The sequence below is a fragment of the Mirounga angustirostris genome, unplaced genomic scaffold (assembly GCF_029215605.1).
Source record: "Mirounga angustirostris isolate CCGP_5_RB_7025 unplaced genomic scaffold, mMirAng1.0.hap1 SCAF_10, whole genome shotgun sequence".
Classification (NCBI taxonomy): Eukaryota; Metazoa; Chordata; class Mammalia; order Carnivora; family Phocidae; genus Mirounga; species Mirounga angustirostris.
In genome coordinates, this window is record NW_026991718.1 from 117,696,330 (window position 1) to 117,716,262 (window position 19,933).

General features: G+C 40.4%; 1 protein-coding gene across 3 annotated transcripts in view; it reads left to right on the forward strand.

The window, feature by feature from the left end:
- RALGAPB (Ral GTPase activating protein non-catalytic subunit beta) overlaps positions 1-19,933 on the forward strand; it is an 83,238-nt gene that overhangs the window by 39,738 nt on the left and 23,567 nt on the right. For 2 of the 3 annotated variants that reach the window (XM_045885758.3, XM_054510091.2), the window contains 8 exons: positions 126-190; positions 2,046-2,175; positions 3,938-4,071; positions 5,572-5,754; positions 6,829-6,980; positions 13,394-13,581; positions 15,924-16,030; positions 17,813-17,965. In XM_045885758.3, the coding sequence (XP_045741714.1) occupies positions 126-190; positions 2,046-2,175; positions 3,938-4,071; positions 5,572-5,754; positions 6,829-6,980; positions 13,394-13,581; positions 15,924-16,030; positions 17,813-17,965 (1,112 nt within the window). The remainder of the gene's footprint in view (positions 1-125; positions 191-2,045; positions 2,176-3,937; positions 4,072-5,571; positions 5,755-6,828; positions 6,981-13,393; positions 13,582-15,923; positions 16,031-17,812; positions 17,966-19,933) is intronic. The other variant, XM_045885759.3, reaches the window with a different exon arrangement.

Below are 19,933 nucleotides of genomic sequence, written 5' to 3' on the forward strand. Positions count from 1 at the left end.
AGTAATTTTATGGACATTTCAAGAATAGTCAGCTAAAATCATATTCTTATCTCTATTGAGATATTTTAGCCATTTTAGTATTCTTGTCATGTATTTAAATAAAATGCATTTTTTTGCTGTTACAGGGGCAATGTTAAATATTGTTCAAGATTCAGCACTTTTAGAAGCCATTGGTTGCCAAATGGAGATGGTAAGAAGCATACCACATGTAATCTGTCAGAATATCAACATCTGATTTTATGTAAATTGCATTCCAAAATGTCTGTCCTTGTGATTTTTTTTTTTTTTTTAAAGATTTTATTTATTCATTTGAGACACAGAGATACGGAGAGAGAGAGAGCATGAGCAGGGGGGAGACAGAGGGAGAGGGAGAAGCAGGCTCCCCGCCGAGCAGAAAGCCCAATGCGGGGCTCGATCCCAGGACCCTGGAATCATGACCTGAGCCGAAGGCAGACGCCCAACCATCTGAGCCACCCAGGCGCCCCTGTCCTTGTGATTTTTAAAGGCATTTGTTCATAAATTCAGCTCACTGATTCAGAAGGATCATATTTTAAAATATATATTTTGAGGTTTCTTACCTTTGAGTGTTTCCTTAGCCATTCATCAGGTCCTTGAGAGATTCTGCATGAGAGAAATTTCAGCTAGATGCAGTCTTTATTTCTGGGCAGTCTCTACTTAAAGCTCTTAACTTCTTTTGCCGTGCTGGTGAACTGGGCTTGAGTAATCTAGGAAAAGCCTCCTATTCCATAATTCCTTCTATCCCTAGTAGATTTAATGCTGTCTAGAAACAAGTATTGAGTTTATTCTTTTCCATCTCATCAGCTCTTTTAGCTCCTCTAGACCAAAGTTTGAAGGTCCCCTTAAGCACCAGTACTTCCAAATTAAAAAAGCTTCCCAGTGGGGCGCCTGGGTGGCTCAGTCGTTAAGCGTCTGCCTTCGGCTCGGGTCATGATCCCAGAGTCCTGGGATCGAGCCCCACATCGGGCTCCCTGCTCAGCAGGAAGTCTGCTTCTCCCTCTCCCGCTGCCCCTGCTTATATTCCCTCTCTCACTGTGTCTCTCTCTGTCAAATAAATAAATAAAATCTTTTAAAAAAAAAAAAAGCTTCCCAGAGACTCCCACTGACCCTTGCTTCTGGCTTCAGGATATGTGATCCCCACACCTGGAGTAGAGGCAGGAGAGAGGGGAAATTTATAGGGTATACTGGAATGAGCTGGGTAGATGTAGGATGGGTGATCAAATTATTATTAAGGAAATTATATTTGTATCCCAGTAGGTAGCTAATAATAGTCAACTGATCTGGGTATAATGAATTTTGTTTATATGGGGGAAAATGAGAGAAACCTTTAACAGATACCTTTGTTAGCCCACATACATGTAGAAATTAATCTTTATACTAACCATGATATCTTATTGTTTGTGTTCTATGATGTAACTACATTTGAAAGTTACTGTTGTTTATTTGCGTTTTGTTTTTTTAAGCTTGTACTCCTGAAGTCTTGCTTAGGAGACATGGGGTAATTGTTTAAGGGCCCAGAGTCATTAGCTAGTGAAGTCTAGTGAAGATAGAAAAGGTCTTGGGCTGGCCCTTTATAAACAGCAGCAAAGAAGACTCCAGAATGGACACCCATAATCATCAGACCCTTCATACCCTTCAGTAGATGGTGTCTACGCAAAAACACCACAGTAATTTTAATCCCTTGTCCGGTTTTTTAAGATTTTATTAATTCATTTGACAGAGAGAGAGAGAGCACAGGCAGGGGGAGCGGCAGAGGCAGAGGGAGAAGCAGGCTCCCCGCTGAGCAGGGAGCCCGAAGCAGGGCCTAATCCCGGGACCCTGAGACCATGACCTGAGCCGAGAGCAGACGCTTAACCGACTGCGCCACCCAGGCACCCCTCCTCCTCAATTTTTATCTGTATATCAGTTTGTGCTACTTAGTTGGCCCATTCTGTTTTATCAACATGGCTTTTAATGACTGACTTCTATCTGTACTTGTCAATTTTGGTTGTAGCTCTCAAATCTTTGATCCATTTTTATTTGACTAGGGTGGTGGAGAGAATAACCTGAAGAGTCATAGTCGCACTAATAGTGGTATTAGTTCAGCAAGTGGTGGAAGCACAGAGCCCCCAACTCCCGATAGTGAAAGACCTGCTCAAGCTCTCCTAAGGGATTATGGTAAGCCATGTTTGTTTTTTTGAAATCCAAAGATTATTGAATAAGTTTTAATGCCCAGATTCATAAAACAATCTTTTTAAACAAAATTGTAATGTTCATGATTTTAATGTATTTAAGTATAATACTTAATAACCTAATACTTATTAGTCTAAAAGATTTTTTAAAAAGAAAACAAATCTTTTAAAATTACCTCTATAGCTTTTAGTAGCTAGATTTTGGGTAGTTTATTAGATTTTATAAATGATTATAGTGGGGGGGTCAGGAAAAATTTATGGATTCTTTTACCAGATACTGGTAATATGGAGAAATAGAACGTGCTCTGCCTCAGGCTCTAATGATAGGGATAGCCAGCACATCAATTATTGCATTGTGGTACGTGAAGTGATAAAATATACATTAGATGGAACCCAGAGGAGAGAGTCTTTGTATTTAAAAATTATATACCCTATAAATTTTAAGCAAAAGTAAGGAAACATTTGCTAGCAGAGCATCCTCTTCAGTGATGTCCTGTACCTTGGCACTTACTTTACGGGTTCTGTGAATTTGTGGGTGCCTTTTTTTTTATACATGATTATTAATATTGTATTGAGTCTGTGAGTGCTAGTCCAACATGACTGGAATGAAATCTAGATCCTTGGATGTAAATTTAATTTTTTAATTATCTGGAAAATTCATGAGCCTAGGAGTCCAGGCATGTTTCAGTTTGCTTTAAGTATCCTTGAGCATGTCAAATACATCTGGTCATTATGTTAAGGTTATTAAACAAATTTAAATATTGCATTTATAAAGCAGTTATTTAAATTGTTAACTTATTCATTATGTTCATGGATTTAAGTATACTGTGGGTGAAAATTTGTTTTTCATGCTTTCTAAAACACTTCTGAACTAAAGAACTTTTTGAATTATTGTATGTGTTCTAATATAAATGTTTGAAGTGATTATTGTTTGTTTCAGCCTTTTGAACTGGTGTTAGTGAGTTCTGCTTGTAATGTCGTAAAGTAGTTTTTACTAAGAAATCCAGATTTGTGTTAGTGTCGCATGAATGTCTCTCTTTAATGATCATTCCTTTTTCTGTTGTCACTGCCCTCTTTCTGATAGGATCGACAGGTATAATGTCCCTAAAGCTTCCTTTATAAAATCAGTTTAATTTGTCCTAATTTATTATTAGCTAATTAGTAATTACTTTTAAATGTAGAACTAGAGGCCAAATAAAAATATGTTGACTTGGTTATTTAATTTTTTTTAAAGAAACATTAAAGTAGCTTTAGAGAATTAAATGTTAAAATGTGTTTGAAAAGGCATTGCATGTGACTTTTGATAGTTTAAACCCTGAAAATAATTTCAACAGATGTTTTAGGGTATTCCTAACATCTGAGGAGATTCTAAAATGTGAATTCTTTTTTCTATAAAATTCCAAGGCAGTAATTGATAGCCTTTTCATTGTTTTTTTGAAAATGTAACTCTCTATGAGTTAAGAAATTTTTAAGATATATTGAACTGCCAAATCCTAGTGGATGTCTGTGTAAAAGTACCTGAGCTGGGAGCTAGAAGCTGCTTTGGTCCAGTGTGTGTGCCCTGTGCACTGTTGTTCAGTCAGGCTTGACGCTCAGGCCAATGGGGTGGGGAGCATAGCACTGTGTGGGTGCCCGTCGTGCTCACTGTGGCTGCTGTGGTCTGTGCCTGGTGGAATGCTGTGCTTCTCGTTACTAATGCTTAGTTGTTTTCCCTCCCTGTGGGACGTGGCATTGGGGTTATATCCTAGCTCTTAATACAGATTCAGCTGCTGGGCTCCTGATTCGCAGCATTCATCTTGTCACCCAAAGACTCAACTCCCAGTGGCGGCAAGACATGAGCATATCACTGGCAGCTCTAGAGCTCCTTTCTGGCCTGGCAAAGGTGAGGAGAACAGTCCTTTTATTTTAGCCCAATAGCTTGGGACCGTGACTCTTTTTCCCGTATCTCTCAACTCCTTGAAATGGGTTTTACAGCGTTGCTTATACTCAAACATAGTTCTATCCAGAGTGTGCAAAAGTAAGCCTCCAAGTGAAATTTTACAAAGTGAACTTTACTTTTTTTAATAGGCTCAAAGATTACGAATGATACTTTTGCTGTTAAGTTACAGGAAACATTTCAGTACTTCCTATTTATTTGCACATGATAATAGAATATCTGTTGATTTTTTTTTTTTAAGATTTTATTTATTTATTTGACAGAGACACAGCGAGAGAGGGAGCACAAGTGGGGGAGTGGGAGAGGGAGAAGCAGACTTCCTGCCGAGCAGAGAGCCCGGTGCGGGGCTCAATCCCAGGAGCCCGGGATCATGACCTGAGCTGAAGGCAGATGCTTAACGACTGAGCCCCCCAGGCGCCCCTACCTGTTGATTTTGTATTTTCTTATAATACCCTTAAATTTTCAACGTGACATTTTGTGTCATTGTAGGATCATCTGATTTTAATAAATGCACATAAAAATGTGCATAAATTTCAAAATATTTATGCTGAGTAGAAGAAGCCAGACCCCCTCCCCAAAAAAGAATACAATACATATGATTTTATTTGTATAAAACTCTAGAAAATGCAGATTAACCTGTATTGACAGAAAGCAGATCAGTAGTAACCTAAGGAAGGGGCACAAAGGAGTGGAAAAAAGGATTAGAAAGGTGCATGAGGATATTTTAGGGGGTGATGGATATTTTTCACTGTTTTGATTGTGGTGATAGTTCACAAGTGTATACTTATGCCAAAATTTATGAAATTCTTCACTTTAAATATGTGTAGTTTCCTATATGTTAATTATACATCTGAACAGCTATACAGAACTTTATAGCCCATAGAGCATTACTGCAGGGTTGGGTTAGGGGGCTTCAGAAATGTATACATGTTCCATTGCCAGATATTCTTTTGATATCTGACGATGATGGATAGGTGCACCCCAGGAGTTTAGGTTTTTAGCCAATGAAAAAATATGCTAAAATGAAATAACTGTTTTGGAGTTTGAAAAATGTTCTCTGATTTTATAGAGTATTTTATGATGATATATCTGAAATATTTCTCTGTATAAATAATACTTATTTTTAAGATTTATTTATTTGAGAGAGAGCAGGAGGAGGGGCAAAGGGAGAGGGGGAGAGAGAATCTCAAGCAGGCTCCACCACCAGCACAGTGCCTGACATGGGACTCGATCTTACAACCCTGGGATCATGACCTGAGCCACAATCAAGAGTTGGACACAACCGATTGAGCCACCCTGGTGCCTTTGTATAAATAAAATTTTTGAAAGCAAGGCTTCCTGTGGTGTATGTATCCCAGGGTCAGAAAGACCAGGCTGCAGTGCAGATAGTTTAAAATCAGTACAGTGGTTCCTGGCTAACTGTGTTCCCCATATGAATATGCTCAGGTGAAGGTGGTGGTTGACTCCGGAGACCGGAAGCGAGCCATCAGTTCCGTGTGCAGCTACATTGTGTACCAGTGTAGTCGGCCAGCTCCTCTTCACTCCCGGGATCTGCACTCCATGATAGTAGCAGCTTTTCAGTGTCTCTGTGTCTGGCTGACAGAGCACCCTGATATGCTTGATGAAAAGGTTAGTTTACTAGGTCTTAAAACAGGAAGGAGAAACAAAAATGTATGTTGGGAAGATGCCCTTAAAAGAGAATATTTAAGTACAATATTGCATACTTTAAACTGAATATACTTGTTATATTTTGGTAGGACACTTGCTCAACTCAAAAATTGTCATCATGCTTATATTTGGTTGCAAATTAATCCATAGAGAAGTTCTTTTGAAAGATGGAGACTTGACTAATTTATCTGAACTATCAAGAAAATTCTTTCTTGAAAGGATGTGGTAGCTTTGAGATGGCCAGAAGGCACTTTGGTCACCCATTGCCAAACTTCGAAGGGCAGTTGGTAGCCAGGTTGCAAACCTAGAGCACAGCTTGCCGTAACGGTTTGCCTGTATATTAAAAATTTCATTTCACACATACTTTCCACTTTCAAGTAGGCACAGATATATCTAGGCTGATTTCCCTTGCCATTGTTCCATTTAATATCTTCCTTATAGGGAGGCAGGTGGTTATCAAGAATTCATAGTGTAAATAAGAGGTATCAGTCTCATTGAATTTATGGAGAGCTTTGTATCATTTTAAAATAATACTATTGATTAAATCTTAGTTATTTTCATTATGGCTTCTAATGTTATGGTACCAAGAATTGCTTAAAAATTTCAGTAACTGATGAACTTCCCTTTGGATAATCTAATGTCTTAGGTTTCCATCTTGCTCCTGAATTTTTTTTTAATCTTAGTGACTTAATGTCTTAAACCACCCCAGGTTTAACTGAATTACAGTTCTGTCTCTTAAACTGGGGCTTTCATGATTTTATAGTCTGTGGTAATTTTATAAGAATTATAACTGATAAGATTGAATTGAATTTATCATTTATTATCTAACTCTGAACATTCAAATTCAGTTCTTTAAAGAAAAATTGGGGGGCAAAGTTTATTATATTATTGTGAAATTAACATACACCTTTTAAAGTGAGAAGGAAACTGAAGCCCACCACCAAAACACAACCACTGTTAGCATTTTGCTGCATTTCCTTATCTTCTCATAAGATAGGTTTATTACAAAAACTGATTTGCCTTTCCTGCTTCTAGGACTGTCTTAAGGAAGTATTGGAGATTGTGGAACTGGGTATTTCAGGAAGTAAGTCCAAGAACAGTGAGCAAGAGGTCAAGTACAAAGGAGATAAGGAGCCAAACCCTGCATCTATGAGGGTAAAGGATGCTGCTGAAGCCACCCTAACATGGTATGGAAAGTGACTGCACAGGGATTGCACCTAGCAGTTAGATGGGGCTAGCTGCGATCCACGTTTCTTCTCCTCCCCAGTTGTTCAGCATGAAGTGATGTAATCTTCCAGGGTACTTTTTCTTTAGAAATAAAATGGAAAGGAAAAACTTGTTTTGGGGACCAAAAGAAACCAGGAATATGGGGCTGAGAGTTTGGGTTCTTGTTTTTCTGTGCTAGTTGGCTTTAATTGAAGTCATATCATGTTAGAGTTAGACAGGATCTCAGAGAGCCTTACTCTTCCTCTTCACTTTGGTGCCTGAGTCCAGAGATGGGATCTGCCTGAGGTCACACTATTAAGTCTCCTGCTTCTTAGCTCAGTGGTCTATATTCTGTTACATTTATATATGTATTAGAAGTGCATTCAGTCAAGATCTATGAGCTCCCTCTTTTGAACTTATAATAGGATTGTAAAGATAAATCAGATTTAGTCACCACCCTCAAGGAGCTTCTTGTCCAATAGGGAAGGTAAGAGATGAGCACAAATAGCTATAATGTTAGGTGGAGAGTAAGTGCTGCAGGAGAAGAGGTATAATAACATGCTGGAAGGGGGAAATGAATACTTCCAGATATGGGGCAATCAAAGATTTCTAGAGAGGATGACATTGGACCTGACTTTTACAGGATGGGTGTAGTTTCATCAAAAGCCAGATTACAGAGTGGTTAAGAAGGCAGCAAGAGAAGATTTCTGTTCTAATCATTTTGGTAGTAAAGGGATGGAGACAGGTTGGAACCTTAGAAAAATAGCAAAGATTGCTGAAAGAGTTTGGATTTGGCTGGTACTTGAGGAGAGTGGAAAGAGGGAGGGAAGGCAGTGTAGGCATATTTATGGATTGGAGGGAAGAGTTGAGTGGAGAAGATTAGGTAGAATCACATAGCAGTTGGAAAGTTGGAGCTTATGAAAGGGTAGTGTGGGTGAAGACCCAGAAAATATAAAAGCAGGAAGGAGGATGTCAGGTTAGTCTGGATTGGCTCATCTTGGTTGTAAAGTGGTAGGCAAGACTGCTTGCAGATTTGTATGTAAATCAGCCCTTACTAAGATCCCAGAATCTTTTGAGTTCAGTGGTCTATTTATCACTTGGGGCGTGCACAGTAAAGTTGGATTTATTTCTCTTCCTCTTGGGCTTTGGTCATTCAGTACATTTTTAGAAGCATGCATGCTTTTTTTTTTTTTTTTTGTGGAACAATCATAATATTTTTAGTGAGGAAATACGAAGATTAAAACATACAAAAGTATATGAGGAGAATTATATGGTATTAAATGTGTCCCTAGAATCAGAGGAAAAGAACAGCTGATAAATTTAAGAAAGATTTTAACTGGAAAAGATTACAGAAAGTAGAAAGTAGAAAGTCCATTCACCTTAAGAAAAACAGTAAACACCCACAAACTTCCATCTTCAGGTTTTCAGTAATGTTTTTTTTTTTGTACGACCATTAGACTAACCTCCCCCACAAAATTCAACCAACCGTCATAAAAATTAAGTTGTGGACAGGTCCAGCTGGCTATATTCCATGTTTACCCTTAGACGCTTTTCCAGCCAATGAGGGTAAAGTTCATGGTGCACACAGCAAGAATAAACAGAGAATCACTTCCCTTCACACAGAAGGAACCCCCCATCTTGAGCATCTTGCTGCACTTTTCAGTGTGAGGTGTCTCAGTGCTTGCGGGCACCCTTCAGCCCCATAACTGTGAAGGCAGCAGCTGTCAGTTTCTCATAAACCAGGACCATGAGAGCAGCAGTGAGGACTCTCTGTAGCAGTTTGGCTTCAAGGCCTTTGTAGAGTCCCATGATTCCAAAACACTTTACTCGTTGGTGAAGATCGAGAACATTCCGAAGACTCCCCAAGAGAAGCATGTATGCTTTAGTTTAGTCCTGCTTACTGCACTGGCTAGGCTCTCAGTGTGCTTCTGGAGGTTTGGCTAATAGCTAGAAAATTAGGAAAATGTGAATGCAACTGTTGAAACATGTACTTACACAGGCGATGAGTACTAGAAATAATACAAGTTCAGAGGGGTGCCTGGATGGCTCAGTCAGTTAAGTGTCCAGCTCTTGGTTTGGTTTGGTTTTTGAAGATTTTCTTTATTTATCTGAGAGAGAGAGCTTGTGCACGAGTGGAGGGAGGGGCAGAGGGAGAAGCAGATTCCCTGCTGAGCAGGGAGCCTAATGCGGTGCTCAATCCCAGGACCCTGAGCCAAACACAAATGCTTAACCAACTGAGCCACCCAGGTGCCCTTCCAACTCTTGGTTTCGGCTCAGATCATGATCTCATGGATGGTGAGATTGAGCCCCGAGTTGGGCTTCGCGCTCAGTGGAGAGTCTGCTCCAAGATTATCTTCCTCTGCCCCTCCCCTCACTCTGTGTGTGTGTGTGTGTGTGTGTCTTTCAAATAAGTCTTCAAAAAAAAGTTCAGAGAGAAGACCGTGTTGGGGGTGGGGTAGACTGAAAAGCTTTATAAAAGAACTGAGCCTTGATGTGTGCCTGGAAGAGTAAGAAAGATATGGAGAGAAAGGGGGAGAGCATTTCTCACTGGGAACTCTGTATTATACAAAAGTAAGTTTGCTGCATCCTAGCCTCATTCCTGTGAGAATATGACACTGCAAGAATTGGATATGTGCTCAGAATAAGTAGTGAGCCCTGGCTTCCAGGCAGCCTAGCCAGTGGTTATCTATGTGGCTCATCTGTTTTATCTGCAGCTATCTGGTTTCTGCTGCCAACTCCACAAATGTTATCTCCAGTTACCAGTCTTGAAGAGGGCCCTGCAGAGTATTGTCATCATGAAACCTGTCCCAAACCAAATCTGTCTGTTCCCTCAAAATTACTGCTGTTTTCTAATTATGCAAACATAGACCTTTGGCTTTTTTTCTGAGTTATCTCTGCTTTATCTGTCATTCCCCATATGAAGCCAGTGACTGAGTCCAGTAGACTTTATTTTTAGAAGTATTTTCTCCATCCCCTCTAACCTCAGCATCCTGGTCTAGGCTTTTCTCACTTCTTACCTAATTTCCCTGTTTTTAATCTCACCCTGTTCATCTTGCATTCCATTTTGTTTTTTTTTAAAGATATTATTTATTTATTTGACAGAGATAGCGACAGCAGGAACACAAGCAGGGGGAGTGGGAGAGGGAGAAGCAGGCTTCCTGCTGAGCAGAGAGCCTGATGCGGGGCTCGATCCCAGGACCCCGGGATCACAACCCGAGCCGAAGGCAGATGCTTAACAACTGAGCCACCCAGGCTCGCTCCCCTTGCATTCCACTTTTTAACTCATCCTTAGGCACTGTTTTTTTTTTTTCTGCTGCTTGAGTGGTTGAAAACTGAATAGATCTGTTTCCTGCCATGTTGTCTGAACTCCTTGTTTGGCTGTCAAGGCCCTCCTTATTCTGTCCCTACTCATACTGTCTGATCTTTCCCAGCACATCCCTTCTGCCATAGTGGGACCTGGCAGGCCATTTGTGGGCATGCTCATACCTGTCTCTGTGTATTCCCTGGGTTTCATGACTTCCCTCTTTTCCCTGCGATCACATCCTCCACTGTTCAGTGCTCACGTTGGATCTGGCTACCTCCATGGGACCTTCCTTGGCTATTCTGCTTCTGAATGATGACTCTTTTCTGTGCCTCTGTGCTCATTCAGTCAGACCCGACTGCATAGTATGGAATTCTATACTGTCACAATTGTATCTGGTTATATTTGATACATGCTAGTGTTGTCTCCCCAACTTGGATAGAGGCCACATTTCCTTCTTCAACACCTCTCACAGTGCTAAGAATAGTAGACAGTTATGAAGTGCAGATTGGCTGGTTGGGTGTTTTCTCCTTCGTGTGCTAATACAAATTCAGAATTAGGACTCTTGGAACACCTTTCAGCAGCCCTTCTATGAAAGCCCCCTGTAAGACATGTATACCGAGTTATTTAGTCCCTAATTTTGGGATACTCTAACCTCCAGGGTTCCCATTTCATTTTTATTGTTAAAAATTTGATGTTTACATTGAACTGAAATCTATCCCACTTTAACTTTCACCTATTGGTTCTAATTCTAACTCTTGATAGTGGAGTCCTCTTTCCAGGCAGTAACGATGTCTGAAGATAGTGCTCATGAAAATAGTGATTTGTTTCTGCCATTACTTTAAGCTATTTGTTGTATGACAGAGATTCAAGTACTTTTATCATTCTGGTCATTTTTCTCTCAGCGGTGTGGGTTTGACTACATATGTACCTCTTAAAGGTACTGAGTACAATATTCTAGGTGAGTTGGATGATCTTTACGCTCTGTAGGATATTATATTTTCATTAAAATGTACTTTGAGACTGCATTGGCTTTTTGAGAACTTGATGATTTGCATAAAGTCAACTAAAATTAGAGTCTTTTTTCACACATTTATCTTTTGTCTGTTTTTCTCATCGTGTACTTACTTGTTTGGGGGTATTTGGATGTACAGAACTCTACATTTAAACTTGAGATCTCTTTATGTAAGCTTTACCTCATTATTTGGATCCCAACTCTTCCTCTGACATATTAACTCTGCAGCTCAACTTTGGTCAACCGCAGATTTAATGAGCCTGCTATGTGTGTGTCCTAATCAAAGACACTGGTGAAAATATTGAACAGAGAGAGACTCACAAAGCACACCATCAGAGATTTCCATTCAGGTTGACAGGGATTTTTCAATGTTGTCTCCAAGGTTATCACCATACACTGTCAAATACTTGTATGTCTTGATTTCAGAGACCATTTTTTGCCTTTCCAGTCTGGTCACTATCAGAAGAGAAAATGTGGTTAGGCTGGTGTGATTTGATCTTAGTAACCTATTTCCTTGCCAGCAGCCCATTTGATATTGTCTTAGAATCTTGTGTGGAACATGACAAACTCACATGGTCCATATACTTTATGACATCTGTCTCTGTCCTGTATTAGAAAACTGAAGTCACATTTTCCTATTTCTGGTCTGCTGGTATTTCACCTGTTTTCCACAAATCCTTAGAGACTTGAACTCACCATCAGATTCTCCTGGTCTTTGAAATTTTTAGACCATCCTCCTCCTAAGAGGAGAGAACATTTTGGATGGAAAACATCTCTTGAGCAGTGTTGCCTTCCATTATCAGAGGTTTTTGTGTTCAGGCATTAGAATGAAGGAGAAAGGGAGAGGCCACTCAAACTAAGGATTGAGATGACAAAAATGTGTTGGGGAGTATTAGTTTTCCAAATGAAGTGTATATGGGGAAGGCCTTCTGATACACTGGTAGTACGTCAGACTCCAAATGAGATGCATATGAAAAGGCAGGTGATATTAGGACCACAAGGTAAAATCATTACAAGATACTTTCTGTGTTTCAGTTTTTTCATTATAAAATGGGAATAATAATGTACTTACCTCATAGGGTTGTTTTGATAGCTAAATAAAAGAACGTGTGTAAAGTGGACCAGTGCCTTATGATAAGTGCCAGTTATTATTGTTAATTGAATGTATGCAGAAATCTCTATGGACATAAACATTGCTGAATGTTAAAGTTTTGTTCAGTTGAGTTCCAGTTTACAAAGCATTTTTTTAAAATAGTCTTATTTAGTAATTACAATAGTTCTATAAGGTGTACTATTAGTACCTTCAGTCTTATCTGTAAAATGAGGATGATGTCTACTCAGGACCACACAGTGAGAAGGCAGCAAGCCCTGGTTCCTGGTTGCTTAAAAATCATTTATCACATCTGAGCCTGAATTTCCTCATCTGAAATATTGAGGTTTGGCTGGTCTTTGGATCCTTTTTTATGTCTAGAATGCTTTAGCTAGCATAATCCTGACACCTGGAGCACATAACATATTTTTTTTAATATATCTTTGGGAGCTCCACAATTTAGAAGTGTGGTTAGTTGGGTTCTCTGGATAGCAAGCTCTGAGAGAAATTTCCTTGCAAGAAGTTAATTGGAAGGTGCTCTTAGGATCAGCCGCTCTGTGGGAGTGAAGGAGGCAGGACTGAGCAGAGGGAAGCACTAAGCTGGGGCAGGTGCAACAAAGAGCTTTGAGGCTGGGATGGGACTTGATACCCCCACGTCACCCTTTCACTGGCTGTGGGCTGTCCCAGGGCAAAGCAGAGATTTGGGGTGAGGTGCTTCTTCTTGGCTGAGAGCGGGTCCTAGAGAGGGATGCAGTTGAAAGCTGTGGCCACCATCTCTCTGCATCTGGGGGACTGGAGCTTTCAGTCTTGGAGGCAGGATTCTGGACCACACACCACAACGTCCACCACAGGGAGTAAATCTGACTTGCAAAGAGGAAGCATGGCTGTGGTCAATTAAAATTCAAAGAGCAGAAGGACACATCGATGCATGAGGTAAACTTAAGATTTTGCTTTGGGGATTAACTGTTATCTTTTGCATTCTCCATAGTATTATGCAGTTGCTTGGCGCATTTCCTTCACCCAGTGGTCCTGCCTCTCCTTGTAGTCTGGTGAATGAGACCACTTTGATTAAATACTCCAGGCTGCCAACCATAAACAAGCATAGTTTCCGGTACTTTGTCTTGGATAACAGTGTCATCCTGGCAATGCTGGAGCAACCTCTTGGAAATGAACAGAGTAAGTTTCAGCACTTTGGGCCTTCTCCACTGCTAAATCAATGTGTTCATCAGTACTCACAGGCTGTTTCCAGGATCAGGGAAGGAAAAGACTGCAAATGCACACAATTTTGCATTTGTCAAAAGGTCTTCTAGCTGTGTGATAGTAGTAACTGAAAAATTAGAGGGTCAGAAAATAGAATACACATATTAAATAGACTCTCTTAAGAGGTTCTTTGTATGTATCTGAAATACATACAAAGAAATCTCAGAAAGGAGCTCTGTAGTTCTATAAAAAGTTTACTTTAGTGGGGTATTTTCTCTTCTGTACTATGTATAAAAATGATTATTACTCTTCTTGAACTTCGGATCCTGCCCTTCTCCTCCTCTGGCCCTCACTCCACATTGTTGTATTTCTGTTATCCGTGCCACCCAAACAGGCAGGAAATTTGAGGAGTCATCTTGGCCTGCTCCTTCCTGTTTCTCCCTTCCATAACTGGTGTCCAAGTTTCTGCTTACCCAGTAACTCTTGCATCTTTTTTTCCTCTGCATCCCACCCAATACATCCAAATGTAGGGCCTTATTATTTTTTACTGAAATTATTGTGGTTGCTTCCTACATGGTCTGATCCCCCCTCCTTTGGTTCCAAAATGTCTTATCCTTACCCCAATCCTACCTGCTGCCACCATTATACTCTTCCTCAAGTATGGATCTGACCATGCCAGTGCCCTCCTGAAAACCCTTTAATGATTTTCCAGTGACACAGCATACACTCGTTCCCTCCTCAACTTCCCTCCAATTATAAGCCATCTCAAGGTATATGATTACCACTGCAACCCAGGCTACTCAGAGTATACTTTTTTTCTGATGGCAGTTGGAATCAGCCAGTATGTAAAGGAAGCATGTTCTCAGAGAGACCCTTATTTCTGGGAAAGTGAAGGTTACAGAACCTATGGGCAGAGAGGGTCCAGGGAATCACCCACTGTTCCTTCATTTACAGGTGAAGAAACGGAGGCTCAGAGAGGGTATGTGGTATGTGACTTGGTCAGGGTTACCCGAGAAGCACGTGGTATGACTGGGACTAGTGTCCAAATTTTCTGAGCCTCGTACTGTCCTTTTCTGTTGTCCCTGCCCCATAGGATTTTCTCAGTAATTAAAGACTTGTTACCTTTACAAAGGTGAACAGGGTCTTACAGTCCCATGCAAATTCTGTTGAGACTATATGAGTAGAATCTCATGAATCCATAAAACAAAAATGAGACATTTCCCTATAGTTCACAGATGAATAAATACCATGACAGGTTTCCATTATCTAGTGGTGAGATACAGTGACTTTAATATAAAATAGATGTGGCCTTTAATCATTGCCCAGGTCCAGAAGTGCTAGTTCCAACTATTCCCTGCATGCACTTCTTTCTTCTCTGTCCCAGACCCAGGGCTTGTTTCCCTTTCTTCCCTGGCTTGTGCATTTTATTCATGATTCCTCCATCCTTCTCCTCCCAGGCCACCTGCTAAAGAGTCTAAAATCTCCATGTTCCCTTTGGGTTTCCTGGCCTGAGGGGCAAGTCTCAGCCCTCTTCCAGATTTTTTAGGACTTCCCTGCTCTCATTCCAAGTAATTTCACGGTACTGGAAGTGTACTAAAAGTATAAACAGTTGGGATTTTATAGATATACAAGGACATTTTAATAGTTGATTATAATAGTCAATAGAAGAAGTGAGAAAGAAAAGTTTGAAAAAGTTTAGTTCCCACACCAGGACAAAGGAGGGAATAAGAAGGAAGATCTGGGTCGCTCAGGAACTCCATCTTGAGTTCCTCCCTGCCTCCCTGCCCCCCCAGTTCCCTGCCCCTGAACTTCCCCTGGGCTGGCACAGTGACTGCCTGTGGTGGAGAGCAGTACGCAAGGCGTGGGGGAATGCAGTAGCAGCACTGCAGACACCCCGTCCGTCTGTCTGCACTAAGCATATTGGCTAGGACAGGGTTTGCCAAAAATGTGTACGTGTGCCACTGGACGCAGGAGGTGGTGGTAGTCAGTATATTGGTGAACATTATGTATTGTTAAACATGTGTTTAAAAAATACATTATTAGCACACCAAAATTCAGTTTTCCATTTAAAGATACACAGTTTCCTTTTAAAATAGATTTAAGTTTAAAAAAGAAAGTGGTTGATAAAAAGTAAGATAATAGTACTTACGGTATGTGGATATGGCAGAAACCGCAGAGGTGGCACACGGACAAGAACACTGTGGCTTTCAAACACTGTGCTGGGCTTGGATTATTAGAGGCTCTACAGTTAATAACAGGTGTATTTTAAATCATTGTTGTCTGAAATAAAAATTTTTTACACCAATATTTTATTCTAGATGATTTTTTCCCCTCTGTCACTGTGCTGGTCCGGGGAATGTCTGGAAGACTTGCTTGGGCACAACAGCTTTGCCTTTTACCCAGAGGAGCAAAAGCAAATCAGAAGGTATCCATTAGAAATTACAGGGAAGTGACTAGGAGTGAGTGAGTGCGTGCATTCGAGTGTGCGTGTGTGTTATGACTTAAAGGTTAAATAACATCCCAACAAAATTCATTGATAAAAGAGGGGGAGACGGACCATGAGAGACGATGGACTCTGAAAAACAAACTGAGGGTTCTAGAGGGGAGGGGGTGGGAGGATGGGTTAGCCTGGTGGTGGGTACTAAAGAGGGCACGTTCTGCATGGAGCACTGGGTGTTATGCACAAACAATGAATCATGGAACACTTCATCTAAAACTAATGATGTAATGTATGGGGATTAACATAACAATAAAAATATTTTTAAAAATTCATCGATAAATATTTTTGATCCAGGGTTCAGTCCCTTGGTTCACATCAGAATCATCTTAGGAGCCCATAATTCCCACATCCACTAAATTACTCTTTAAAGAATCTTCATGACAGGTGTATTTTCAAAAAGCTTTCCAGGTGATTCTGAATCTGCTTATGATTAAGAACTACTGTTCTGAGCCGTGGCCTCATTTTTTTATGTTGTGTTAAATATAATAAAACTCAGGTATGCGCCATGTATGAAAAAAATTTGGCCAGACTCTCGATCTCTCTGGCAACAGGGCTTAGTTTCACATTGTTTTTATATAATTTATTCCTGTATAATTGGTAATATGCCCTATAATTTTTTTAATATGCTGTATAATTTAATGAAATCTTATTTGGGATGGCATAGTTTATTTTCTTTGTAATGTTTGTAATTTTGTGAATAAAATTTGCTCATGGGAGAAGTTTGGAAAATTCAGATAATAAGGAAGAAATTTTAAATCATCTGTACTCTGACTTTCCAGAGGTAGTCACTAAGTACTTTAGTGGATTTCTTTACAGCCTTTTTTCCTTTCTGTACACGATAATATTAAATAGAATTTGAGTCCTTTTTGTATGCCGTTCTTTTCACTGATTACATTACAAGCTTTTACTTACGTTACTAGAAATTCTTTAAAACATGATTTCATAAGATGTTACCAGCGCTTAAGAGCGACCACCACAAAATTGGAGCATGTGTCTAAAATCACTTAACATCCTGGCTGCCTCTTTTAGATGAGATGTGTTTTTACCCTGTGAGGAGCACACGCCTGTTTTTGCTTGGTGGCATCATGCAGATCACATTCTGTCAGCACTGTAAGCCACTAAATTAGCAGGAAGGAGACCAGGAAAGGAACTAAAGTTTGTTGATGCTTTAATGTGTGCCTTACACATGTTTATTTAATCGTTACAACATCCTTGTGATGGATTATTTCCACTTTTCAGATGCAAAAGCAGAAGCCACACAGTTAATGTATATCAAAGCAGGGATCTGGAGCCACGAGGATCTAGATTGGGACTCAGTTGAACTCCCTCCCTGTCCAGAGAGGCCCAGGGGACCTAAACTTGTACTTCGTTATGCGGGATGATTTGAGAACCCTGGGAGGAGAGGGAAGTTTGAGCCTTAAGTTCTGAACTGCCTTATCCATTGGTTTACCACTTAATATGGGAAATTCTGGCCTGGGGCTGTTAGAGTCACAAAATCTGCAAAATGATGAACATGTTTATAGAAACAAAGGAATACACTGGTACACAGGCTGTTTACCTTCAGTGTTAGCAGTGGTATTTGCAGATGCTGAGTTCCAGTGTTATGTAATCCTAGGGAAACAGGCATCTAAGAGACCAGGGAAGTACATGTCATTACAGATGGCACCAAATGTAATTCATATAACATTATTTGTTTTATTTTAACAGCTTTTTGTACCTGAACCTCGTCCAGTTCCTAAAAATGATGTTGGATTTAAATATACTGTCAAACATCGACCATTTCCTGAAGAGGTGGATAAGATTCCTTTTGTGAAAGCAGATCTGAGCATTCCAGATTTGCATGAAATTGTCACTGAAGAAGTAAGATAAGTTATTGTCAGCTGTTGTTAACAGAATGACTAAACATTCTTGAACAACTGCCGTGGTCGAGACTTTTTTTTTGATGTTATTGGAGGTGGTTCATAAGATAACCTAGATCTCTGTCATCCAGGTTACCATGTAGTAAGAAGTATTTGTGGCTGATTGAAAGGACCTGGACCCCTCCTAGAGAGGCGTCTGGGCTGGTCCATGGTAGGTTTCAGCAGGATGGGGACATGATCAGAATGGTGGAGGATATTTGGAGACGGGAGACCAATTCAGAGATTTTGATGACCATCAAGGCAGGGAAAAGGAAGGACTACCTGGCTGATAGTGGAAGCTGAAACACATGGAATGTACTGTAGAGGTAGACCCAAGCAGTCTTCGATTGATGAGAGAAGGAAAAAAAACTGAAGAACTTAGATTCTGAAGCTGAGTGACAAAGGAGATATCGGTGCTATTTACAGAAATATGGATTATTTAGGAAGAGGACATGTTTGGGAAGATGGGAAAAATGTATTTGGTTTTAGATTAATTTAGATAATTAGATTAAGTAATTGGTATCTTAGATCAAGAGAGAAGTTTAAGAAGTAGGGGGCAGAAGTATGTCAGGGCATGAGAGAATAGGACAGGAATGGAGGCTGCTTACAGTAGTCAGATCAGAGAGAAGGAGCACTAAGTAGAGGCCCCTGGATTTTGGCATGAATGTGTGGGTGACCTTTGAGAGCAGGTCCAAAAGAGTGTTAAAATCAGGGACAGGAGTGTGAGGGGCTGGAGGGTGAGTGGTTAATGAGAGGCACTGAACATGAATTACACAGTTAGCATTTAAGAGAGTGGATAATAGCATGAGGAAATGGCCTAGCTAAGTCAAGGCAAAGCTAGTTTTTACTTTTCTTTTTTCTTTCTTTCTCTCTGTTTTTTTTTTAACTCATAGTTGTGAGGAATATGAACATGCTTAGAGGCTGAAAGGAAGGAAGCAGTGGAAAAAGGGCCTGTGTCTGCTAATACTGTAAGATGGGCTAGGAAAATGATAAGTAATCAAATAAGGCCGTAGAGTAGGGTCAAGAGTCTGAGTGATTGTGTCTAGAAAAACCATATTTCTGGTAAGACAGGAGAGAAGGAGAGAACAGGTGGAGGTTCAGAGACATTTGAAGGTGGAAAGGAGGGAGCTCATGTAAATTTTAATTTTAGTTCTTAGCAGTGAAATAGGAAATAAAAGATAGCTCATAAAATTGCCAGGCAGCCCAGCCCAGGTTAAATAGAATTGTCTCTAGTGAAATTATTTAACTTACTGTGCTAACTTTCTTCTTCAAAAGTCCTTGGGATTTGGAGGCATTGAGTAAAAAAATTTGAGTGGTGTGGAGATTGATAGGGGTAAGAATATGGAAGAATAAAAAAACATGGCCATTTATATGTTTAGAAGAGGGTACTAAGATGTTAGATTTGGGGTGTTAGGCTTGGCTGGGAAATAGATAAAGCCAGGATACTACTGGCTGGGACAATACGAGGAGGGTTTGAATGCTCACAGTGCTGGGAAAGCACAGCTTAGGGAGGGAAGGTGTGGGAGAGCTGCAGAAGGGGGCTTGTGGTTGGAGAATGGAATCTCATCATTGTAGCTCTTTAAAATACGGCTTATCTGAGGTACAGAGTGTGCTCATAGATGGCCAAAGTTGTGAAGGTTGAGGAGGTTATAGAAATACAAGCCAGGCTATTGGAAGGATCATTGCTCACCACAGAGGATGGAGTTTAAGCTAGGATTGATCAGAAGGGAAGCAGGCGGTCGGAGAGAGTCCCTGAATCTAGTAGAGTAATCCATATGGATGAGGACTTTCAACGTGAGGGGCTGTACGGTGAGGGTGGACAGTGGTGAGGGAGAGTGGGTGAAAGCAACAACTCTGCCCTCTTTCTTGCCCATTTGAGGGGAAGCAGAGACAGAATGGTTTCATTTACAGCAAGGAGATGAAGGACATC